The sequence below is a fragment of the Aquila chrysaetos genome (genome assembly GCF_900496995.4).
Source record: "Aquila chrysaetos chrysaetos chromosome W unlocalized genomic scaffold, bAquChr1.4 W_unloc_2, whole genome shotgun sequence".
Lineage (NCBI taxonomy): Eukaryota > Metazoa > Chordata > Aves > Accipitriformes > Accipitridae > Aquila > Aquila chrysaetos.
The window spans coordinates 1,550,221-1,575,858 of NW_024470322.1; the positions used below are offsets into that span (position 1 = coordinate 1,550,221).

General features: G+C 41.0%; 1 protein-coding gene across 9 annotated transcripts in view; it reads left to right on the top strand.

The window, feature by feature from the left end:
- Positions 1-25,638, top strand: part of LOC121232949 (transcription factor RFX3-like) — a 175,664-nt gene that overhangs the window by 108,433 nt on the left and 41,593 nt on the right. For 8 of the 9 annotated variants that reach the window (XM_041121485.1, XM_041121484.1, XM_041121489.1 and 5 more), the window contains 3 exons: positions 8,428-8,502; positions 13,793-13,974; positions 14,750-14,869. In XM_041121485.1, coding sequence (XP_040977419.1) covers positions 8,428-8,502; positions 13,793-13,974; positions 14,750-14,869 — 377 coding nt within the window. The remainder of the gene's footprint in view (positions 1-8,427; positions 8,503-13,792; positions 13,975-14,749; positions 14,870-25,638) is intronic. The other variant, XM_041121486.1, reaches the window with a different exon arrangement.

Genomic DNA, 25,638 nt, shown 5'->3' on the forward strand with positions numbered 1-25,638 from the left:
TGTCCTATTTATCCGGTCGGGAGGGTGAGGGTACACTGTCTTTAATCTTCCTTTTCTTGCTGACATACCTGTTGAAACCCTCATTATTCTTCTCATCCCTTGCCAAATTCAGTACCAGCTGTGCCTTAGCTTTCGTGATCCCATCCCTACACCCCTGGGAAGCATCCCTATATTCTTCCCAGGATACACATCCCCAGTTCCACTGCCTGTGCATTTCCTTCTTGCACTTTACTTTGACCAGGAGGTCCTTACTGGGCCATGCTGGTTTCTTGCCTTCCTTGCCTGATTTCTTACATGTGAGAATCAGGAGCTCTTCCGCTCTAAGAAAAATGTCCTTGAAGAGCTGCCAGCTCTGTTCAGCTCCTTTATTCCTGAGGGCAGTTTCCCAGGGATTCCCATCCACTAATTCCTTAAACAACTGAACCTTTGCTCTCCTAAAATTCAATGTCCTGACTCTGCTTTTCACCTGGCCCATATCCTTTGAGACTATGAATTCCATCAGGGCATGATCACTGCAGCCCAGGCTGCCAACAGTCTTGAGATCTCTAATTAGTTCTTGACATCTCACATTAATTTTAGGCTCTTGATATATAGGGTTCAACTCGTAGAAGCAAGAGTCAATTGAAACCTAAACAGTTCAGCTTAAACTGTGACATCAAACACATACTCAGTTTTAAATTTACAAGAAGGTATAAATAAACCAGGGAAACTAGAACAAAACAGCAGTTCCGTTTTTCTTTGCTTTGTACCTGATATAGCTAGAGCTCATTTCACTTTTAATCCTCATCCTACTTGCACCATCAGAATATTTTTCATACCTGTATAGAGAATTTAAGAGACCACAATAATATGTAGCCAGGCCTGCTTCCTAATGTCATACTCAGCAAATGTATTCAAATCTTTTAAATTAGTTTTGGATAATTTTCACATGGAGACAAATGAACCAGGAATGGGCTTATTATAACCTCTGACACTTTTGCTATATCAAGATTTCGTTCTGTTTCAGTGTTTACAACAACCAACTTCATTTTGTTTTATTCACCCTCACTAATCAAATAATTGCATTTTTGTAACTAGCAAATTAGTCATAACATTGATAAGATTTTAACTCTTCCTGATAATTCTACTTATGGTTGTAGGAGGAGTGATTTGCCCTATGTCGTGGTTTAACCCCAGCCAGCAACTAAGCACCACGCAGCCGCTCACTCACCCCCCCCCCACCCAGTGGGATGGGGAGAAAATCGGGAAAAGAAATAAAACTCGTGGGTTGAGATAAGAACAGTTTAATAGAACAGAAAAGAAGAAACTAATAATGATAATGATAACACTATTGAAATGACAACAGCAATAATAAAAGGATTGGAATGTACAAATGATGCACAGTGCAATTGCTCACCACCCGCCAATCGACACCCAGTTAGTCCCCCAGCAGCGATCCCCTGCCCCCACTTCCCAGTTCCTATACTAGATGTGGTGTCACATGGTATGGAATACCCTGTTGGCCAGTTTGGGTCAGCTGTCCTGGCTGTGTCCCCTCCCAACTTCCTGTGCCCCTCCAGCCTTCTTGCTGGCTGGGCATGAGAAGTTGAAAAATCCTTGACTTTAGTCTAAACACTACTTAGCAACAACTGAAAACATCAGTGTTATCAACATTCTTCTCATCCCTAACTCAAAAACATAGCACTATACCAGCTACTAGGAAGACAGTTAACTCTATCCCAGCTGAAACCAGGACACCCTAATTGGTTAGCAATTTGAAATTATATTGCATGTTGTTTCCTACTTGAAGGATGAGTCTGAGTGGGTTACTGACAGTTACAGAGGATGGGCAGCTACAGCAAAGTCTAATTAGAAAATTATCTGCCCAATAAATAATAGAATTTAAATCACCCTGCACTTTTTACCATATGTGAATGTCTTAAAGACTGTTCTAGTAAAATTCAAATTATATTATCAATGTTTCCTAATGTCAAAACTTTTAAAATGTGTATATAGTTATTAAATTAAAAAATGTATTATGCTTGTCAGCCAGGGAGGAGCTCCCATCCATTAGTTCTGTTTTTTTTAACAAGCATTAGGATTGATCTGCAATCACTGTTATTCATCAGTCCTCACTAACCATAGGAACTCTTGACTCAGAAATTTATCCTATTTCAGTCATGCTTGTGCAGATCAAAAGGTACATGGAAATAAAAACAAAGTCATTATGAATGAATTAATTAATACTTCTGGTACTAAGTACAGTGTGCTAAGCATTCTCCTGATGTAAAAGAAAGCATGGTACCTTCCTAAAATAAACCATCTGCTAATGGAGTGGGAGAAAAAGAGTAACAGCCACAAATAAGGAGGCCCAATAGTAATGTCATATCCTGATAATATAATTTTGGTGGAAGTATTATAGTTATTTTAAGAAAAAAAAAAAATGTGTAAACTTCCATAGCCTTATTTTAAACTGGAGTGGTTGAGATTTGGAAAGTAGTTTGAGATGAGATTTTATTTATTCAAGCAGTCAATCTTTTTCCAGGTAAAGGAATTTTTTAAGTTGTCTATTCCCTCACCCGTCTGGTAATTAGCAGCACAGTTTTTATGTAGCTGGATTTGTCCTAAGATGAACAAACTGCTTCAGATAAAAAAAAACAGAGATGCATGGATCTTTATGTTACAATGTTCCTTTTCTTTTTTTCTGTGAAAATGTGTAAAGTAGGTCAAACATGACTAGCCACTGACTGCTATCATATCAGTCCAATTCTCAGTGGCATGGTGTTAGCACTTTTCTAGAGGAGTGGATTCCTGTGTGTCTAATTAAATAGCAAGTTTGTTCTAAAAGTGGCAGTTCATCTCTTGCCAACTCTGTCTTGTCATATTTTTTTCTGAATTTTTAAAAATAATTATCTGAACTTTCTGGTTTGTTTCTCAATCCTGATTTCCTGATGGGACTAACTCTTGTGGAAATGTATGGCTCTTCCTATGTGTTTTTTAGGAGTTCAGTGGAGTGTGCCTGTTTTAGAAATCCTAAGTAAGCTTGACAAGGTTTTGGGGAGTTTTTTGAGCCTGTACCATATCTGGCAGATCAACTAGAGGGCAGCTCAGTGGTTTAGAATCTCAAGTGTATGAGAAAGGTGAGGTATATGAACTACTGCTTGATTTATAAAAAGGGGTTGGATCCAAGAGAAAAAATGGAATTGATAATTTGACCAGCCATTTGAAACATAGAGCAAGGAAGATAAAAATGGACAGTGAATTGTCATTTGAGAACTTAAAGAGGAGGAAGTCATCTGATATAAACTCCAAACATTTTGAATTTTTACCAAGTCATGGATGTTATGTATGCTTCTGCTCCATATGTTGGCCCTATATGTTGTTTTCTGATCATAAGAAAGATTTATATTCATCGGTCAATATACATACTCTATGCACATGCAGACTACTGGAGATAACTGTGATGTGTTTATTTTATAATGAAATGTAATGGATGCTCATAGCATCTGAAATACCCTCACGCTGACATCAGAAAACAAACAAAATAATTAGGGCCCCCGTTCGTTTCTCCCAGCTTTCCTATTTGATTAGAGACAGAAAAGAAGTCCTCAGCCTAATTAAACATTCCAGCTGGGAAAAGTGTGAATTTTGGAGGCCATTATTTTCTTGAACTTGTCTGTCTCCTCCTTAATTATTATAAATATATTAGTTACAGTATTTTATTTTGGAAGATAAACAGAAATAAAACATTATGAAAAATGATACAGTAGCGGAGACTATAACTATGTCTAACTCTGTCAATATTTTCATTAGATGACTGGTGTCTTACTGAAGTGGCCAGCACTGTTCCAGTAATTCATTATTTTCTCTCTTGTTCTCCTTTGAATATGAGCTACCTCCTGCTGTTTGTGCATCTAGTCCAATACAAACACTTCTAAAGCTTTTCTGAATTCTTTTAAAGTTGGCATATATAAAATAGCAGACATATTTTACATCTTTTTATGATCTTTTTGTGTATATGTACAAAACTTTTTTCCCAAAATCTTAAAAGAATTGTTGTTTTATTTCTTCTGTCTTTCAATTACTTTTTAATTCTCTTGAGCAAAATTCGATATAATCTAGTAAAAGCTCTACAACAGTTGCTTAGTCTGCAAGGACTTTCAAGAGAATCTTTCACATTCTTCTGGGTGTAAAAGTTGGACCTGTGAGTTTCCTTTATATGCTCACTGATGCTTCATTTTCAAGTCTCAGCTTCTAGGCAAGTTTGTCTGCCCAATTCAACCCTCTGGCATGAGTACCTCTTCAGAGGACAGTAGCATTTGTATGAATGCTCTGTTTTGAAATATAAGTGACAAGCACTCTGGAGTTCTCATCCATTTATCATATAACACTTGATTATTATAGTGATGTGTATAGACCTTGTTTTAGGATTGTCAATAAGAAAGTAACAATTGTTACAAGGAAAAGCTATAACAGCAAACACTTATCACTAGTACCCAAGGCTTAATTAGCTGTGCTGAATTTATTTTTTCTAATATATATTTGATGAATTAGTAATTTCTTCACAATGATGAAGAATTTCTTCACTTGATGAAAACTTCTTTAGTATTTCACTTGGTTTAAAGCCTACAATGGCAACATTTTTGAAGCAGATAGATAAAGTTAAAAGGTGCTAAAGATATAGCAGATAAAAATAAAAGGAAGCAGATAAAGTTAAAAATAGGTACCTGTGTAGATAGAGACATGGACTTCTTTTGGACATGAGGCAGCAAATGTCTCAAACTTTAAGATATCACCAAAAGCAGCCTGTTTTACTGTCAGTGAAAAGGGGTTTAGAAATGCAAACAAATATAGATAATGAATTGGAGGATGTCTATGTCGATTTCAGTACCTCAGAGCTTAAACTTCTGAGGAATTTTTTTTCCTTATGTCCTGACCTCCTCAAAACAACTTAAGTATTTTGTGTCAATTACTTGAATCATTAAGAAAGTAATATTTCTTTACTATTGACTTTTAGGAAGGCATTTTTTCAAAGTGAATTTGGGATTGTTAAGTGTTGTTCTATGTATATACTATAAAGACATCTGAGATGTTAATGTATATGTTAATCTGATAAAATGTTAATGGACAATAAGACTTAAACTAACAGGAACAGTTAATAAGATTACATAAAGTCTGAACATTGTAGGATTTAGTTGACATGTATAATAATCACAGTTTTGAATTTATTATCCACAAAAAAGTTATACCCTTCTTAACCATTAATGACTATGGCAGATAATAAATTAGTATTTTAGGTGTCAAACTGAGTGAACTGATGGAGAAGTCTAAAATCACAATTCCCATAATTATCATGCTGTAATTTCCCCCCCATGTTTATATAAATATGTACAGTAATAATTATATGCATTAGTAATTAGTAATGCAGATAGATACATTTAACATGGTTTGCTTGGGGTTGCTGTGGGAATTATAACTTTTTTCAGTTATCAGTCAAAACATTTTAATAAATGGTGTCTTTCCATATTGAATTAGTCTTTTAAAAAGAAGAAATGTATGACTGATCACACATTCAAACAGATGGATCTGTTGGGTTTTTTTTTGTCATTTAGCACTTCTGTTGTAAATATGCCTGTAACTTCTGACTGCTTGTCCTTAGAAATGTAAGGAATGCAATTAATTCATCTCTATATGTGTGGAATATAATTTAAAATGTTAAATTTATTTCCATAATTTTTCCCAAAATGTCAAGGCTATAATTTAAAAAAAAACCAACACTATTCAGGATAATCCCTATTTAATTTGGATATATGCTTAAATGCTACTTTGAATAAAGGTGAACTTAAATTCATACTCATTTTTTTCCAGAACCAATGTCTAAGTTCCTGGCCCTAACTTTCAACTTAAAAGCTTGAAGGAACAGATTCTGCACATGAATAACTTGCCATTAAAGTAGCTGGCACTTCCCACACATGCAGGGGCCTGTTTCACATAGAACATTTTGAAAGCCTGAGGACCCAAGCGTACCGGAAGCTTGAGATTTTTAAAAATAAAATACATTGGAATGAGAGAGAACCCTGAAGTAGCTGGAAGTTTTCAAAATGAGCAAGACAAATGATTCACTATCTGGAAAATCTGCATTCAAGTTAAGCCTATTTTATTTACATGCTAGAGAAGGTTAAGAGATGCTTTGATTATGGTTATGTGCCTGCATGGGAAAAAGTTTTCTGATAGTAAAGAGGTATTTCAGTTGCAGGTAAAGCTCAAAATGCAACTCATCAAAATTTAGACAAGGAATAATGTACAAAATGTTTAATAATGAAAATAATTACTATTGGAACAGGTTACACTAGAATATGGTGAATACTTATCACTTTAAATATAGATCAGCTGTCTTTCTGAAAGACCTGCTCTAGTTCAGTAATACTTCATGAGATTGATGAAATAATTAATGGTGAATTTTAGCGATAATGAACACTTCTTGACCAACATTATTCAAAAAATAAGACAAGGTGATCATAATAATCATTAAGATCTCTGGTTTTAAAATCTATGGATCTGTGGCCATGGATATATTGTCTTCAGTGGCAATATTGGTGACATATATTCACATATATTCCCCAGTGCCTTGTTCCCTCAACTGTTTGTAGTGCTTTGCTGTTGCCAAAGCAGGGAAGTGTTTCTTTTTTTATATATATATATATATATATATATACACATACACACACACACACACACACACACATATATAACTTCTTAATTTATGATTTTAAAGGATTGGTTCTTTGAACAGTCCACTAAAACTTGTCTCAGTGAAATGAGAGGGTAGTGTAGTAGCTGGAATGAGCAGCAGGAGGCAAGATTTCAGTCCTGTAGTACTGCTGTAGACAAGGTATTGTCAAACAGTGGAGTAAGATTCAGAATTATGATTCAAATTTTGTATCATGTTATAATATCATGTTCAGATGGGAGAGTCTATGGTTGCAGTATATAGTAAGTTGATCTTGGTATGATGAAATGTTAACCTTTTAATTTTTAGTATACTGTATCCTTTTAAATTTGACCTTTTCTGTCTGATTGAATAATTTGACCTAATAGTATTTCCCACTGAAGCAAGAAAAAAAATCTGGATTTGAACATTATTTTTGTAATATTGAAGTATATTTTCTTACATACTAATCAGATACTTGTATGCTTTTATAAAAAGGCTTATATTTCTAATATTAGACAGTTGTAAGAAAGACTTCCTTTTTCATTGAGAATTACTACAGTAAAAATACTATTTGATTAGCTTATAAAAAGGGGAAAGCAAATTGTATTTATGCACTAATTGAAATATAATCTGAAATATTTTCCAGTTTTGTGCTGTATATTGAGTGAACTCATTTTAGTAGTGTAATTTACCAGCATAAACTCTTTGGATAATACTGTAATAATTAAAGAAGGATAGGGAAGACTTATTTAAAACTGTCTACAGGGGGAATAAGTGATTGTAAACGTACAGATGGTTTTCCATTGCTTTTGTGTTTTTTCCATTTAATGTGGCTAATTATGTGCCTTCTTTTACTGTACATCCCATTGTCTCTATCACTTTCAATGTTTTTTGCTATTCTAGCTCTGCAGCTAAACTACAGTTAGACTGTAATTTTATTTTTAATGCTGTCACTATAGAATTAATTAAAAGATGTATTAATATGGGGAAAAGAATGGGAATGGTTATAGTTGTCTTTACACATTTGTATTAGGAGTAATACTACTGTATAATTAATGGTATATAATACTTTTTCTTTTAAAAGTATTATTCTGAACCCATCTGATTTTTTTTTCTTTTCTTAAGGATGGATCTTGCTGTCTGTGTAAACCTCCAATTTTCATTTACTTTGAGAGCTCTGGATATTCAAAGAATACTCTGACAGGCTGTAGGGGTGATATCCTGTCCAATGAAACTAATGGCAGAAAACCTACTGAATGATTGAGATTTTACTCCATGGTTGCAGAGAGCAGAAATTTTGTTTCTAATTCACTTTCAGAGTGTGAACAGGTCTTTCTCAAATACTTGGAGGAAGAAACGTTGAGGCCTTTCTTAGGATTTTATTCTGGGATTTTTTTTTTCTTTTATTGAAAACATTGATCGTTCAGTAATTTTTACTGTTTGCAATGTAGCTTACTGGTAAATCCACTTCTCTTATTTCATGAGCAGGGAGGAAGGTAAATTGGACTTTGAAAGTGGGATCCTACAGTATATGCAAGCAAAATGCCTCCCTGACTTCACTGGGGAGGTTTGCCTTCATGAGGACTTCAGGATGAGGCCTTTAAGTAAAAAATATCCCTTAGCTGTGACTGAACTAGATATTTCTGTTGAACTTAAGGCAATCTATCAGAATTTTTCTGATCAGCCTTTTTTGCTGTCTTGTCTTGAGTCATTTTTTTAATGACATCTATTATCAGATTGAAATGGCGATTGAGACACTGCAAAAGTCTGATGGTCTTTCTACGCACAGAAGCTCTCTTCTCAACAGCCATGTAAGTTGTCTCCTTTCATGAAAGCTAATCTCTTGCTTGTTCTGCGTGCTTAGCCTGCCTCTAAATGTTTGTTTTAATTTATTGCTACTTTTTGCTTTTAATCTTTCCATTTTAGTTTCTTGTAATCTACATCTTCTGTCACTCTATTTTGTCAGGTTAAGTGTCATGACATATTGTAGAGTGCATTTCTCTTCTAGGTGCTGTATTGTGTTAACACAGCTTAACGTATTTCCCTGTTCTGCAGGTCCTAATGTAAATGTAAAACTAATAATGAAATAATTCTTAAGTAGTCTGGCTTTGACATTTTAAAATAATTTTCTACAATTTGTGTACATAATATAATAATTTAGGAGGAGGTGAAGGGGAAAGAAGCAGCACTCAGAATAAAAAATATTCTTTAGATTTCTTTTTAAATCTTTCTATTATTCTGAATAAGTTTATTATAAGATAAGAATTCTGAAGATCCATTTGATGAAATAAAAAAAACTAAACCAATCTGTTAGTCTCTAATATGTTTTATTCTTCTGCCTCTTGCTTTGTTCTATCTTTGCAAATCCTGTAGTTAGGAATTTTCCATAAAAGAAAGCTAAAGATGTTTGCATAAAAAGATGGCTGCAAATATAGTGGAAAAGCCATTAAATATAACATTTAGGTAAAGAAGAAAGGCTCAAAGTTTAATCTTCAGTTTGTTTTTAAACAGTTCTAGTCTTTCTTGAAATGTTATTTAAACAATGTTTTTTTCTTCAGTTAGTATAAATAGTTTTGTATTTTTTAATGCTGCTAAATGTCTATACATACTACATCCTTTTTGCTTCTCAGCCTTACTAACCAACATAAACTTACATATTTTTTCAGAATCTTGTATTCCTTTACCACAGAAATGTAAATATTGATTATGATACAAATGTATGAGTATATTGGGTAGAGGCTATACACTTATTTTGATTTGTTGACATCCCCCCCCCCAAGAATGTGGTAATATGGAGGTGAAAACCAAAATTGTTTTGTCAAAGTTTATCATCATGGTAGAAAAAGACAGAAGGAGCCAGTACAATTACTTGTAAGAGAATTTACTTTTCTTAGAAAATGCTAAAATTGGGTGACAGAAATTGAATTCTGTAAAATGTGAAGACAGACTTTTAGATCATTTTGGATGTTTTTAAGATAATTGTTTTGATGTTAAGACAACCTAGAAATATGCTAAAACTATTTTAATATAATTAAATGGATGATAATTTTTTTTGTGAAAGGCCAAAAACCTATCTTAAAACTTAGATATACAAAGAATTGATAAAACTGCCTTGTATCTGACAAGGAAGTCCAGAATCTTCACACTGAAAACAATAATTACAGAACAAGCTTTTCTACATCAGAAAACTGTATTCCCCTATTTCCTGTGTCATGCACTAGTTAAAAGATCATGGAGCAGATCCTCCTGGAAGATATGTCGAAACATATGGAAGACAGGGAGGTGATTACAGACAGCCAACATGGCTTCACCAAGGGCAAACTGTGCCTGACTAATCTAGTGGCCTTCTACGATGGAGTGACTGCATCGGTGGACAAGGGAAGAGCTATGGTTGTCATCTACCTGGACTTCTGTAAGGCGTTTGATACAGTCCCCCACAACATTCTGGCTGCTAAATTGGAGAGGTACAGGTTTGATGGATGGAACTGGCTGGATGGCTAAGGAACTGGCTGGATGGCGACATCCGAAGAGTTACAGTCAATGGCTCAGTGTCCAAGTGGAAACCAGTGACGAGTGGTGTCCCTCAAGGGTCTGAATTGGGACCAAATACTGTTTAATATCTTCATCAATGACATAGATAGTGGGATAGAGTGGGTCTGAGGAGGGCCATGACAATGATCAGACAGCTGGAACACCTCTCCTCTGAAGAAAGGCTGAGAGAGTTGAGGTTGTTCAGCCTGGAGAAAAGAAGGCTCCGGGGAGACCTTATTGCAGCCTTTCAGTAATTAAAGGGGGCTTATAAGAAAGACAGAGAGAGACTTTTTACCAAGGCCTGTAGCAACAGGTCAAGGGGCAATGGTTTAAAACTGGAAGAGGGTAGATTTAAATTGTACATAAGGAAGAAAATTCTTTATGATGAGGGTGGTGAGACACTGGAACAGGTTGCCCATAGAAGTTGTGGATGCCCCCTCCCTGGAAGTGTTCAAGGCCAGGTTGGATGGGGCTCTGAGCAGCCTAATCTAGTGGAAGGTATCCCTGCCCATGGCAGGGGGGGTTGGACTAGATGACCTTTAGAGGTCCCTTCCAACCCAAACCATTCTATGATTCTATGAAATTATCTTCCTTATAATGAGATTTGCATCTGTCTGTTATGGTAGTCATATCCTGACATTTCTTAACTGTTTTGAGGTATTTTCAAAACTACTGAAGGACAAATAGAGGGATCTATTGTTGATTTTGTGGAGAGAAAAAAAAAAAAAGATGACCTCCATGCATCTTGCTGTAATATTTGTTCTTTCCTAGCCTCAGTCATTTTGGAAGAAATTAATAGAACCCAGATCAAACTTACTGGATGTTTTCCCTATTTTTAAAACGTTTATTGAATTATGACTCAAATAAGGACAGTAAATATGGTTTTAGTCCTATTTTCTTCCTTAAGCCGGCATTTTGTTGCCTAAGTTAATACCTGTTCATTTTAATGATTTTTTTCATTTTCCTTTATTTTATTTCCTTTCCTGTTTTCTTTCTGCATGCAGTTGACTTAACTAATTTATAATCTAATGTTTTCTAAATTTTGAAGTTTGAGTCAATTTACCTGTTCTGTTTAAACCATTTCATACCATTCCAATGTTGTTAATATTATAAATCAACAAGTCAGAAATCAAAGTCTGGACATTTTAATTTTAGAATTAGATTTCTGCAAATACAAAAATATGTTTAAGGTTGTTTGCAATAACTTTATCATGTCTGTAGATTATTTACCTTTTTACATGGTATTCAGGTATTGGTACTCTTCTTTCCGGGCTGTAACCTACCAAGTAATCACTTGAAGTTTTTGTTATTGAAATATCTTCACCCTACAGCAAAAGTCCTTATTTTGTACTTATCTTGGGTTTTGCTTTCCCATTGTTGGCTAATGCCAAGCTTTGGTTGAAAGAATATCTGTCAAATACAGATCATTAGTGAAATGCACTTAAATGAATCCTAATAAATTATAATTCATCTGGAAAAAAGTCTAATGCTATATTTAGAAGTTAATTGGGAAATAATTTTGTTTGTTTGTCAATCTTTTTTTCTTTGTGAGGTAAAACAGAAATAGCTCATATTCCATAATCTAATTAGTATAGATTAAATGGAAAGGTTGAACTATATAATTAAGATATACTTAAGTGATTAGTGAAATGGTTTTGTTAATACACTCAAGTAAAGGTAAAAGTTTACAATAAGATTTTTCCTAGGCTTTGTTTCAGAATTGTAAATGCTCAAGATAAAATATATTTGTGAATGTTTTAATAATGCGTTTATATCTACAAGTCAATATAAGGATGATGAACTGCACTTTTTTGTTATGTTTATTTAAAGTGCAACATTATCTGCATCCATCTTGGAACCAGTTAGATCTTGCTTCTCCTGCATCTTTACATAGAGCTCTTGTTTAGAAACCTAAGCATAATAGTTTTGGTGATGTTTTCTGTAAGAAAGCAAACATGAAGATGGTCTGGAGTAAATGTTTTCCCAATTTTTTTTTTTTTTTTGCATTTTTCATGTATTGTGCTTGGTAAATTGCTCACAACTGACTTAAACAGAACTGTATGTCCAATATATTCATTATAATCTAAATTTTACTAGTAGTTCTGCAATAAAGAAGGGTCAGAGTGGAAACATATTTCATGAGTAATGGTCATTAAAATATTGATATTCATGTTCTTTAAATGACAAGTTATATCACACATTAGTAGAACAGAATTTGTTCAGTGATCTATTAGTAAATAACCCTGCAGAGTAGCATATTAAATGTCACATAAACTTAGTATATCTTTTACTGTACTTTAAACACGTATCTTGGTCATATTAATTGCTTTGGTGGACGAAATTGAAATGGATTATACAAATGTGTGAGGCTTCAGCATATTGGAATAAAATTTTGTCCCAAATGCCAAAAACAAATCCATGGCTTGGGGATTTATTGAATGCTCAAACTAAGCCCAGACTTTTGGTAAGATTTGTGTGAACCTGGAAAATTTGGATTTCATGCTGATTTGTTTTGGTATAATTACTTTCTTAAGTAATTAAGTAGTAAATGCAAGCAGAAAACAAAATTTGGGAATTATTCAAGATGAAATGAAAGGGAAATTCCAAGGATATGAAACCATGGAGGGAGGGGGCTGTAAGCTAGGTAAAATGTTAGCATCCCCAAAAAACTGAAATCACAGAATTTACATATGACCACTATAAAAATATTTCCATTTTATTCTGTTGTTCTCCTATACTGTTAAATGTAATTAAAGTGACCATTTTACTTGGGTTTTGTGTATATGTTAGTTACTATTTGTTCTATACAAAGGTACAATGATGTATTAGAAACTGTTTGCCTACATGCTTCCAAAATTGCTCACCAAAATTCTACGTTAAATTACAGGGAAAAAAAAGAAGAATACTAATTCTATTCCTCTTTGAAGTCAAAGGCAAACAGGCTACAACAGAAAGGGATTGGGCCCATAATATGTTATAGATGTGCCAGTTATTTTTCATGTCACCTAGATTGCTTGTTACCTTATATTTGATAGTTTCTTCTTTGTATTTGGAAGAAAATAAACCCTATTCAGTTAAATGAAGTACTGGGTTTTTTTCATTTGTATTTTTTTAATTTCAGGTGAAGAGAAATAGTATAACATTCCAGAATTAAAAATGTATTAACTTACTCCTTTTATTTTTTTTCCTGCAATTAATATAAATTACATCATTAATTATTTTATTTCCTTGGAGTTCCAACAATTTGTCTCCAAAGCACAAATAACTTCGTAAAATGTTAATATATGGTACTGAATCTAAAAAATTTTTAGAAGTGGAGCTATCTGAGGTCACAAGTGCAATGAGTTTTGTTATTTCCTTGTAATTCTAAAAGATACTAAGGCATCATGGCATATCTAACATTGAAAGAGATTTAAAGAGATTATATTTGCTTGAGGAACAAAGTCACTGTATTAAACAGGCCTTAAGAGTGGTCTAAAAATAATCAGGGGTCTGTGTTGTACAATTAAGATATTTTTTAGTAGAGTAATACTGCATTTACATATGTTCACTCTTTCATATTTGATATAGCTCCAATGGCTTTTAGACAACTATGAAACTGCAGAAGGAGTGAGTCTCCCCAGAAGTACCCTTTACAATCATTACTTACGTCATTGTCAGGAGCACAAGTTAGATCCAGTCAATGCTGCCTCCTTTGGAAAACTCATACGGTCAATCTTCATGGGATTACGGACCAGAAGACTGGGAACCAGGTTTGTGTTAATGAAATCTTAAAGTATAATAGAAAATATCAATAATAATTGTGAACATGAAGCTTGTATGTTAAAAACAAGCAAGCAAACAAACAAAAAATATTTAAAACCTTACTGTTAAGGGAGTTGCCAAATCCAGTGGACTTCAGGACCCAGGGTACTCCTGGTCTGCTATAGCCAGATTCTGTGTACTCTTAAAACCCAGATATCTTCCATCTCAGTCCAATGGATGTAGCTACTGCTGTTCCCATTTGCAGGTCCAGCTAGTAGTGAGACTGAACATGTGTTCCAAAGATGCAGATAAACACACATGACTAACACAGCTAACCACACAAGCTAACACAGAGCAATGCCTTTACCAACACCCACATAGACACCGATAGCACTCACATAAACATGAACACAGGTAGCCCAATTCTGTTCTTCCTCTCCAGCTGATCAGGACTGAAGGTGACTAGTGAAACATACACAAACCCTCACTAACTCACAAGCATACCCCATTTATGGAATTGTTTTATTCACCATGACTGCATAAGTAATTTATTTGGTTTTTTACTTTCCTTATTCTATTTAAATGAAGTCCAACAGTAAAGTGCTGGAAAATATAGTTTAAGTGAACTGATTTCCAGAAGCTGGTGGAGTTATACTAGTTTTATACTAGAGTGAGAGGAAAGTCAAGCCTAACTTTTATGTACTGTTTTCCAGTCAAGGCAAACTGTGAAGTGAGTATGATGTATACACATAAAACTAATGTTATTTTTGTTCTTTCATAAAGGGGGAACTCCAAATACCATTATTATGGGATTCGTGTCAAACCAGATTCTCCCCTTAATCGGCTACAAGAGGACATGCAATATATGGCTATGAGACAGCAACCCATGCAGCAGAAACAGAGGTATGGTGTTAAATGAACTACTTTTTCATATTTCTAGTTCTTGGAGACTTACCTGTCCTCATTTATGTGGCAAAGTTGAACCTCTAATGGAAATTAACTTCTCTTGTGAAAAATAAAGGTTTGTCAGATCTGCAGTTGATATCACTGGAGTCTGATATCAGTAGACATGAGACAGCACATACCTAAAACACATAAATTTTTAAAAAGTGATAATAAAAGTAAAATATGATGCAATTCTTCTGAACAGACACTTCTTGGTGGTCTTGGGTTATTTTCCCACAAGCTGGAAAACAAAGTAATAGGAGCTTTGAATTTCAAATTCTGTTGTTTATTTTCATTACTTTAAGCAGCACATATATAAAATGATAGAAGAGCTTGTGATTAGGTTCAGCTTTGTGTTGATTTCCTCCTCCTGGCAAGAACTGATGTATCAAAACCCTGGACTTGAGGAGAGAAGACTTGGGCCTCTTCTGTGTTCTGCTTCAAATAATCCCATGGGAGACAGTCCTATAGGGCAAAGGGGTCCAGGAGAGCTGGTTAATTTTTCAAGGATCACCTCCTTGAAGCTAAAGAATGGTCCATCCTGACATGCAGGAAATCAACAAAAGGTGGCAGGAGGCCTGCATGGATGAACAAGGAGCTCCTGACAAAGCTCAAACATAAAAAGAAAGTATACAAGAGGTAGAAGCAAGGTCAGCGTCCTGGTTTCAGCTGGGATAGAGTTAATTGTCTTCCTAGTAGCTGGTACAGTGCTATGTTTTTGAGTTAGGTATGAGAAGAATGTTGATAACACTGATGTTTTCAGTTGTTGCTAAGTAGTGTTTAGTCTAAAGTCAAGGATTTTTCAGCTTCTCATGCCCAGCCAGCAAGAAGGCTGGAGGGGCACAAGAAGTTGGGAGGGGACACAGCCAGGACAGCTGACCCAAAGTGGCCAATGGGTATTCCATACCATGTGATGTCACATCTAGTATAGAAACTGGGGGGAGTGGGGGAGGGAGGATTGCTGCTCAGGGACTAACTGGGCGTCGGTCAGTGGGTGGTGAGCAATTGCAGTGTGCATCACTTGTATATTCCAATCCTTTTATTAGTGTTATCATTATCATTATTAGTTTCTTCTTTTCTGTTCTATTAAACTGTTCTTATCTCAACCCACGAGTTTTACTTCTTTTCCCGATTTTCTCCCCCATCCCACTGGGTGTGGGGGAGTGAGTGAGCAGCTGCATGGTGCTTAGTTGCTGGCTGGGGTTAAATGACAGTCAGGGAACCCAGGAGGAATATAAAGAGGCTGTCTGATTGTGCAGGGATGGTGTTAGGAAAGCCAAAGCCCACCTATGAAGAACAAGAAGATAATTGGGAGTTATCAGCATGGATTTACAAAGGGGATATCATGCTTGACCAATCCAATAGCCTTCTACAATGAAGTGACTGGCTCAGTGGATGAGGGGAGAGCAGTGGGTGTTGTCTATATTGACTTTAGCAAGGCTTTCAACACTGTCTTCCTGTCAGGGAGCAGCAAGGGCTGGCTTCTTCCTAAGGGATGGAGAGCACCATGATACACACAGCAGGGGCCTCACCATCCTGGGCCCAGTCCCACAGTATCTAATTGAGGCGAGCAGGGCAGACCTGGAGATGGTAGTCAGATTCAACACAGAGTCCAGATCATCAGATAAATTTGTGGTGATGAGGCAGGTCAAAGGTCAAGCCAGAAAGCCAATCCATGAGTTGGGGTCCAGATCAATGGGATCCATACCAGCCACAGGCATGGCTGTGGCTGAGCTAGAGATCAGTACTCCTAGAACAAAGGGATCTTATCAATGTGTATAAATACCTGATGGGAGGGAGTAAAAGACTGAGCCAGACTCTTTTCAGCAGTGCCCAGTGACAGGACAATGGGCAATGGGCACAAACTGAAAAACAGGAAATGTCATTTGGTTGGAAGGCACCTCTAGAGATTGTCTAGTCCAACCCCCCCAGCCCAAAGCAGTATCAGCTAGAGCAGGTTGCCCAAGACTGTGTACAGTTGGGTTTTTAATATCTTTAAAGATGGAGACTGCACAACCTTCCTGGGAAAACTGTTTAGGTGTTCAACCACCCCTACACTAAAAAAAAAAAAAAAAGCATTTTCTTTATTTAGAGCAGAATTTCCTGTATTTCAATTTATGCCCATTGCCTTTTGTCCTTTCGCTGGTTACTAATGAAAATAGTGTGGATCTGCTTTATTTATTCCATCCCAACAGTATCTATATAAAGTAGTTTTGAAGATCTTTGTTCATCCCCTAAATCAGTTCAGGTGTGCAAAGATTTCAGTAAAATAAATTTCCAAATCCCAGTCATTCTAAATAAACAGGAGGAGCTGGAAGCCATTGTGCAGCAGGATAGCTATGACTTAGTCGCCACCACAGAAGCATGGTGGGATGACTCCCATGACTGGAGTGCTGCAATGGATGGCTATAAGCTCTTCGGAAGGGATAGGCAAGGAAGGAGAGGTGGTGGGGTGGCTCTCTATGTTAGGGAATGTTTTGATTGTACAGAGCTACACGACTGTGATGATAAGGTTGAGTGCTTGTGGGTAAGGATGATGGGAAGGCCAACAAGGCAGATATCAAGCTGGGAATCTGCTATAGACCACCCAACCAGGCTGAAGAGACAGATGAAACATTCTACAAGTGGCTGACAGTAGTCTCACAATCGTGTGCCCTTGTTCTCGTGGGGGACTTCAACTTTCCTGACGTCTGCTGGAAATACAACATGGCAGAGAGCAAACAGCCTAGGAGGTTCCTGGGGTGTGTGGAAGATAACTTCCTGACACAGCTGGTAGGTGAGCCAACCAGGGGAGGAGCCTTGCTAGACCTACTGTTTACAAACAGAGAAGGACTGGTGGGAGATGTGGTGGTCGGAGGCCGTCTCGGGCTTAGGGACCATGAAATGATAGAAATCTCGATTCTTGGTGAGGTAAGGAAGGGGGTCAGCAAAACCACCACTATGGACTTCCGGAGGGCAAACTTTGGCCTTTTGAGGACATTGGTTGAGAGAGTCCCTTGGGAGACAGTCCTGAAGGGCAAAGGGGTCCAGGAAGGCTGGACATTCTTCAAGAAGAAAGTCTTAAAGGCTCAGGACCAGGCTATTCCCATGCGCCGCAAGACGAACCGCCGGGGAAGATGACCGGCCTGGCTGAACAGGGAGCTTTTGCTGGGACTCAGGAAAAAAAGGAGAGTTTACCATCTTTGGAAGAAAGGGCAGGCAACCCGGGAGGAGTACAGGGATCTTGTTAGGTCACGCAGAAAGGAAATTAGAAAGGCAAAAGCTCAGCTAGAACTCAATCTGGCCACTGTCGTAAGAGACAACAAAAAATGTTTTTACAAATACATTAACAACAAAAAGAGAGCTAAGGAGAATATCTGTCCTTTATTGGATGCAGAGAGGAACATTGCCACCAGAGATGAGGAAAAGGCTGAGGTACTTAATGCCTTCTTTGCCTCAGTCCTTAATAGTGAGACCAGTTATTCTCAGGGTACTCAGCCCCCTGAGCTGGAAGGCAAGGACGGAGAGCAGAATATACCCCCCATAATCCAGGAGGAAGCAGTGAATGACCTGCTACACCACCTGGACACTCACAAGTCTATGGGACCAGATGGGATCCATCCGAGAGTACTGAGGGAGCTGGCAGAGGAGCTTGCCAAGCCACTCTCCATCACTTATCAGCAGTCCTGGTCAACAGGGGAGGTCCCAGATGACTGGAGGCTTGCCAATGTGATGCCCATTTACAAGAAGGGTCGGAAGGAGGATCCAGGGAACTACAGGCCTGTCAGCCTGACCTCGGTACTGGGGAAGATTATGGAGCGGTTCATCTTGAGTGCACTCACACGGCATGTGCAGGACAACCAAGGGATCAGGCCCAGCCAGCATGGGTTCATGAAAGGCAGGTCCTGCTTGACCAACCTGATCTCCTTCTATGACCAGATGACCTGCCTAGTGGATGAGGGAAAGGCTGTGGCCTTTGACACTGTCTTTCACAGCATACTCCTTGAGAAGCCAGCGGCTCATGGCTTAGACAAGTGTACTCTTCGCTGGGTAAAAAACTGGCTGGATGGACAAGCCCAGAGGGTTGTGGTGAATGGAGTTAAATCCAGTTGGTGGCGGGTCACAAGTGGTGTTCCCCAGGGCTCAGTTTTGGGGCCAGTTCTCTTTAATATCTTTATCAATGATCTGGACGAGGGGATTGAGTGCACCCTCAGTCAGTTTGCAGATGACACCAAGTTGGGAGGGAGGGTTGATCTGCTCGAGGGTAGGAAGGCTCTACAGAGGGATCTGGACAGGCTGGATCGATGGGCTGAGGTCAATTGTATGAGGTTCAACAAGGCCAAGTGCCGGGTCCTGCACTTCAGTCACAACAACCCCATGCAGCGCTACAGGCTTGGGGAAGAGTGGCTGAAAAGTTGCCTGGCAGAAAAAGACCTGGGGGTGCTGGTTGACAGCCAGCTGAATATGAGCCAGCAGTGTGCCCAGGTGGCCAAGGCGGCCAACGGCATCCTGGCCTGCATCAGAAATAGTGTGGCCAGCAGGAGCAGGGAAGTGATTGTTCCCCTGTACTCGGCACTGGTGAGGCCGCACCTCGAGTACTGTGTTCAGTTTTGGACCCCTCACTACAGGAAAGACATTGAGGTGCTGGAGCGTGTCCAGAGAAGGGCAACGAAGCTGGTGAGGGGCCTGGAGCACAAGTCTTATGAGGAGTGGCTGAGGGAACTGGGGTTGTTTAGTCTGGAGAAAAGGAGGCTGAGGGGAAACCTTATAGCTCTCTACAACTACCTGAAAGGGGGTTGTAGTGAGGTGCGTGTTGGTCTCTTCTATCAAGTAGCTAGTGATAGGATGAGAGGAAATGGCCTCAAGTTGCAGCAGGGGAGGTTTAGATTGGATATTAGAAAAAATTTCTTTACTGAAAGGGTTGTCAGGCATTGGAACAGGCTGCCCAGGGAAGTGGTTGAGTCACCATCCCTGGAGGTGTTAAAAAACCGCGTAGACGTGGCACTTCAGGACATGGTTTAGTGGGCATGGTGGTGTTGGGTTGGTGGTTAGTGTAGCAGTGCTACATATCAAGGTGCCGCGATTAGATCACTGATCGGTCTGGACCAGGGAAGAGACAGATAACACACATGGTGTGAGTGCCAACTCCGTCCTTTATTGCGCAGTTAATTCCTTTTATACTAACAACAGCAGGTGGGATCACTGATACGTCATAGGGAGGCGACGACTAGCCTTCTACCTTTCCGTGACATCGCGAGATCTTCCGAACGGTGTTCCCTACATCTCCCCCTCCTCATGTCCAACTAGCTCCCATTGGTTACACACACTATTCATGCACTGTCCACGCGTCCAGTTGCACTCAATGATTGGCTGCATCAACACTGCACACGCGCATAAACATAAAATATAATTGGTCATACTAACTAAACATACGAGACTTATCTCAGTCTAATTGGTCAAGATAAACTGCCAAATTGAGGTTGTTTGTGCCAAGTTCTCTTTATCGTGGAATATGCACCTGTGTTTTTCTAATTGGTATCTTTCTTATTTTTGTCTTCTTGTTTATTCTGTTCAAGGCCTTCTAAAGGCGTCTGGAATGCTCTTGTGACCGTTAGCTAAATATGTTCCCACAACAATTCCCCCTCCCTTTTTCTATTAGAAGAGTATTAGCAGATCTAGTCACCACCATCCGCGAACTCAGCCCAGCAATCGGTAGGTGCCAGCTTTACGTGGGCGTCCCCACAGAGGCAACGATGGCCTTGCTGTACACCAGCCCGATGCTCTTCGGAAAATCCCGGTATTTGTACATTTGCAGAGGAACAGATTTCAGCACACGTGGCCAGCGGGTGCTAAAATTTGCCTCAGTTGAAACATAGGGAGCCTATGGCACATGCGGTCGCTGGCCAGACGTGCTGCACGAGTCATAGCCATCCTGTCTATTGGTTCACGGGCTTTGTGATGTGGTTGCAGTGCACAGAGAATCTTGACCTGTTATGTTGGCTAAGGTGACCTACAAGATATATGAATAGAATCAATCGAATACAGTAAGAGCAATATTATACCTGAGAAAATGTAGAAGAATAAAAGAAACCCTGAGTTTTAACAGAGATATAAACCAACTCGTAAGCCCCCATCCCACAGTTAAGTACTCCAAGCCAAAATGATAGTGTTCGTAATTGCTATAAAGGTCTTGCAGCTCCTTATTGTCTCCGAAGTTCTGCTGTCTTATTCATTAAGTGGCGTAGTGTCAGAAGTTCGTAGCAGAGACCCAAGGAGTCACAAGCCAGGAAAGGATAACAGTAATCTGTAAAGAAAAAACACTCAAAACACTATGAGGTTAGGACAGGACGAATCATACGACTAGGGACCCATTTCAGTAGCCCTTCAGGTGTCTGTACACAGGCGTACCCCCGCCCGAGGCAACGCAGCTCAAACGGTCCGTCCCATTGGCGTGTCTGGGGATCACGCACACGGACCAGTGGGTAGGGGCCTTTCTCCTCCGTAGTCGTAAAATGTCGTTGCGCCGTCGTCTGGTCCAGGTCCCCCCGAATTGTCTGATTTAATGAAGTTAACGCAGTTAACAGGAGACGCTGTGCACGGAGAACAGGTGAATTATCCCGTAAGCAGGATGGCTCCGCCTGGTCCCCCTCCCTAAGACGATCTAGGAGGGTTTTTAAGGTTCAATGTGCTCGTCCTACAATGGCCTGGCCTGTGCTGTTATAAGGAATGCCATGTACAAGGGCTATACCCCAGGTTGCACAAAACCGTTTCACCTTTTCTGCAGTATACGCTGTACCATTATCCGTCTTGATCTGCTGTGGAATCCCCAGTTGGGCTATGCAAGCACGCCAGTGTTGTACAACCACCAAGCTATTCTGCTTCCTGTGTGCTGTAGCGAGAATATATTTACTATAGGTGTCTACGGTAACATGCAAATACTGTAGTGGCTTAAAGGGAGCGTACTCCGTAATATCTGTTTGCCAGATCTGATTTGGTTGTAAACCACGAGGGTTGACCCCGGCTTCCCAAAGAGGTCCTTGGCTACAATGGGGACAAGCCGCAACAATCTCTCTAGCTTCGGCACGAGAAATACCCGTTAGTGCTGTCAAACCTCGGGGACCGCAATGCAAGAGGCGGTGTAACGTTATTGCACGTGCTCTGGCTGGCGTGCCGTTATCCTTACCAACAGCAGCTAACAGTGCTCGTGCCGCGTGGTCAGCGCGGCTGTTCCCTTCGGCTAGCGATCCTGGAAGACCAGAATGACTGGTAACATGAATAGGGAAAACAGGTGCACTGCGCAACTGTAAGGCGTTTAACAGCATACCGGCTATCTCTGTAGAAGAGGCTAGGGCCCATTCTCCTGCAACCAAGAGTTTATACACATACAGTGAATCCATGACTACATTCAAGGGCTCAGTTGGCCAACGTAACAATGCCATGGTTACTGCTTTAGCTTCCAAAAACTGCACGGAACGACTGGGTTCAGTATATGCTATTTGATGCCATGCCCCATCCTCCTTCCAAACACAGACGGCCTTACTAGTCTTGGAAGACGCATCAGTAAAGATTGTGCGGCCGTCATTAGGGTGTTTAGCCAATTGCTGTGCTGGGAGGATGGGTAAGGCATGTAAGACCTCCCCACAGGGATGGACCTCATGTCCTGCTACTGTCCCGGCAAAGTCTGCCAACGCACCCTGTAAAACAGAGACTTGCGGGTAAACTAAATCCCATTGCGTTAGGGAGCAGGGTAAGACAATGCGGTCTGGGTCTTTACCGATAAAATGTTGACAAGCCCTCCGGCAACGCAGAATCATGGCAGCTACTAACAGTGGCCAACTGATGATGGCTGTGTGCACTTTGCCCTGATGCAGCCACGCAAAAGGCCACTCCGGGCTTTCCGCAGGCTGTATCAATACACCATGGCAACTTTGCCTGGCCACAAAGAGTCGTGCAACAACTGGGCGTGTGGGTTGAAACCTTTGCAGGCCCCATTGCTGAGCCCGTTGGGCTATGTTTTCTAGCAACGCACGCTGCGCTGGTTGCAACACACGTGGTGCCTGCAAAGGTTCGCCTCCCCGGAGTAGTTGGTATAACAGATTCAGTTCATCCTCAGCAATTGGAACAAAGTTCCTTAGCCACAACAGTTTGCCCACTAACTTTTGGGCATCATGTAAGGTGTACACTTGGTCAGGGACTGTGAAACTCTGAGCGGTAATTGTACGGGGGGTTAACTGGGTGCCTAGATAACTAACAGAAGGTCCTATTTGTGTTTTGTTGGGGGATATGTGTAGCCCATATTCACTTAGTTGCTGGACCGTTTGATCATAGAGATGTTGCAATACAGAGTCGTCTCGGTGGGATAGCAGAATGTCATCCATGTAATGAATAATGGTGGCTTCCGGGTTGCCCTCTCGTAGGGACCGTAAGGCCTTGCCTACCGCGATTTGACAGAGAGTCGGCGAATTTTTCATACCTTGAGGGAGCACTTTCCACTGATACCGCTGCACGGGCGCTTGATGGTTTCGCTCTGGGATTGAAAAGGCAAACCTTTCGCGATCTCCTGGGTACAAGGGAATACTGAAAAAACAATCTTTTATATCGATCACAATGACACCCTGTCCTTTCGGTACGATGGCCGGAGAGGGTAGTCCTGACTGTAAAGGCCCCATGTCCTGCAAGCAGGCATTGACTGCTCGCAAGTCATGGAGGAGCCGCCACGCCCCTGATTTCTTTTTTATAACAAATACAGGAGTGTTCCAGGGACTGGTGGAAGGTTCAAGATGGTCCATTTGCAGTTCTCTTCGCACCAGTTCTACCACTGCCGCCCGCTTCTCCTCAGTCATCGGCCACTGCTCCACCCACACCGGCTTGTCCGTAAGCCAAGTGAGCTTCAAAGGACGGCAGACGGCAGTGGCCTGCATTAAAAATCCGTGGAAAGGTGACACCCCCAAAGATGTAGGCAACAGCGCCCAAGAATGGCTGTTGGGACCGTTGCCACCATTGGATTGCACCATGCCACTCTGTCAGAGTCGGCAGCAGTCGTGGGCTGGGCAAGAGTGATTTTCACTGAGGACGTACTCACCCTCGATTCCTGTGCTCCCCCCACCCCCATCAATTGGCCGTGTACTGCGGTGGGCCACTCTGGGGGCCAGGCATGAACTGGAATTACGGTAACATCTGCCCCTGTGTCCAACAGGGCTAGCAGAGTAATGCGGGGTGGAGAAAGGGGTGATCCCACCTCCAGAACGATCACCGTTTCTGGACGGGTTTTCATGCCCATGGTTAATGCTATTTGGGCAGTAGGAGGAACTGTAGGAATCGTCCTCACATTGCCTTGATCATGCCCCTCCCCTGCAGTGGTTAGTTCCACGGCAGCACCGGTTGATTCGGGGTTGTTGTTGTTGTTGTTGGGCCCTGTGCAAAAACTGAAGGGGAGGGCCCGGCCCCCATGCCCCCCCCCGTACCATTTCCCGACATCGGTCCCCGTTGTTTTGTAGACCCCGGAGCTCCCTGCCGGGTCTCGGCGCGGCATTCCCGAGCTCTGTGCCCGAGCTTGCCACATTTCCAACAGCGGAGTTTGCCCGCCCCCTTCTCCTGGTCCGATACTCCGGGTTTGGTTGCGCAATCCCTCGCTATATGGCCTCTACCCCCACATCGGTGACAAGCGCCTGCAGCCGCTTGTAAAACTTGTTGTAAGGCTGCCACTACCGGGCGTGTTTCTTGTTGCTGCTCTCTCTCCAGTACATGGCGTATCATGTTACCTAGGGACGAACCCGCTGGCAAATGAGAGACAAGCGCTGCGCTCTGTGGGTTAGCTTGAGCCCTAGCACATTCAAGCACAATCGCCTCTTTAGCCGCCTCCGGGAGGTTTGCCGCCTGCACAGCAAGCTGAAGCCGATCTAAAAAGGCAGTAAACCTCTCGGCAATCCCCTACGGAACTTTCACGCAAGGGGGGTCCGCTCTATCCATGGCAGCGAGACGCCCAAGTGCGGCCAAGGCAGTTGTTGCAAGTGCCGTAAAGTCACGCCCGCGTATGCCCTGTGCCTGTGCCTGAGGCGTTGCAAATCGTCCCTCCCCCATGAGCTGCCGAACCACCCGCCGCAACTCCTCTCATGGATACTGGGGGGGGGGGCGCATCAGGTCCCGCTGGTGCCGCCTCTGCAGGAAAAACCTCCGTCTCCGCCGCACCCTCCGTGCCCATGTCCGCGATCAAAGACGGACCACTCTGCGAGCCCCGCTCCACGGCCGCCCGCTCCGTCTGAGTCCGACCCGCTGTCCCCGAGGGCGCTGTCCCCGCTGTCCCCGAGGGCGCTGTCCCCGCTGCTCCCGAGGGCGCTGCACCCGCAGACGCAGCAGCTCGCACCGCCAGCCAGCACGCCTCAGCCTCCCGTCCCGCCGCGACCACCTGCTCCACCTTCCCCCAACTCTGCGATCGTTCAGCAGCTCCGCGCTCGGATCGGAGCAAGGACTCCCGAATCTCTCCCCAATTTGGGGGGCTCAAAACTTATCTAGGAAACTCAATGTCCCCCCGGCGCAGCATCCATTGGATGCATTCGCCCGTGGGGCCCCTCCTAATCGAACCGCGGGCACCCACCTCATCAGCTAACGCTTTCAACACCTTAATCGCTTGCGCAAGCTCCATTGTCGCCTGTACGGCCGATCACGTCGGGGTCACCACTATGTAGCAGTGCTACATATCAAGGTGCCGCGATTAGATCACTGATCGGTCTGGACCAGGGAAGAGACAG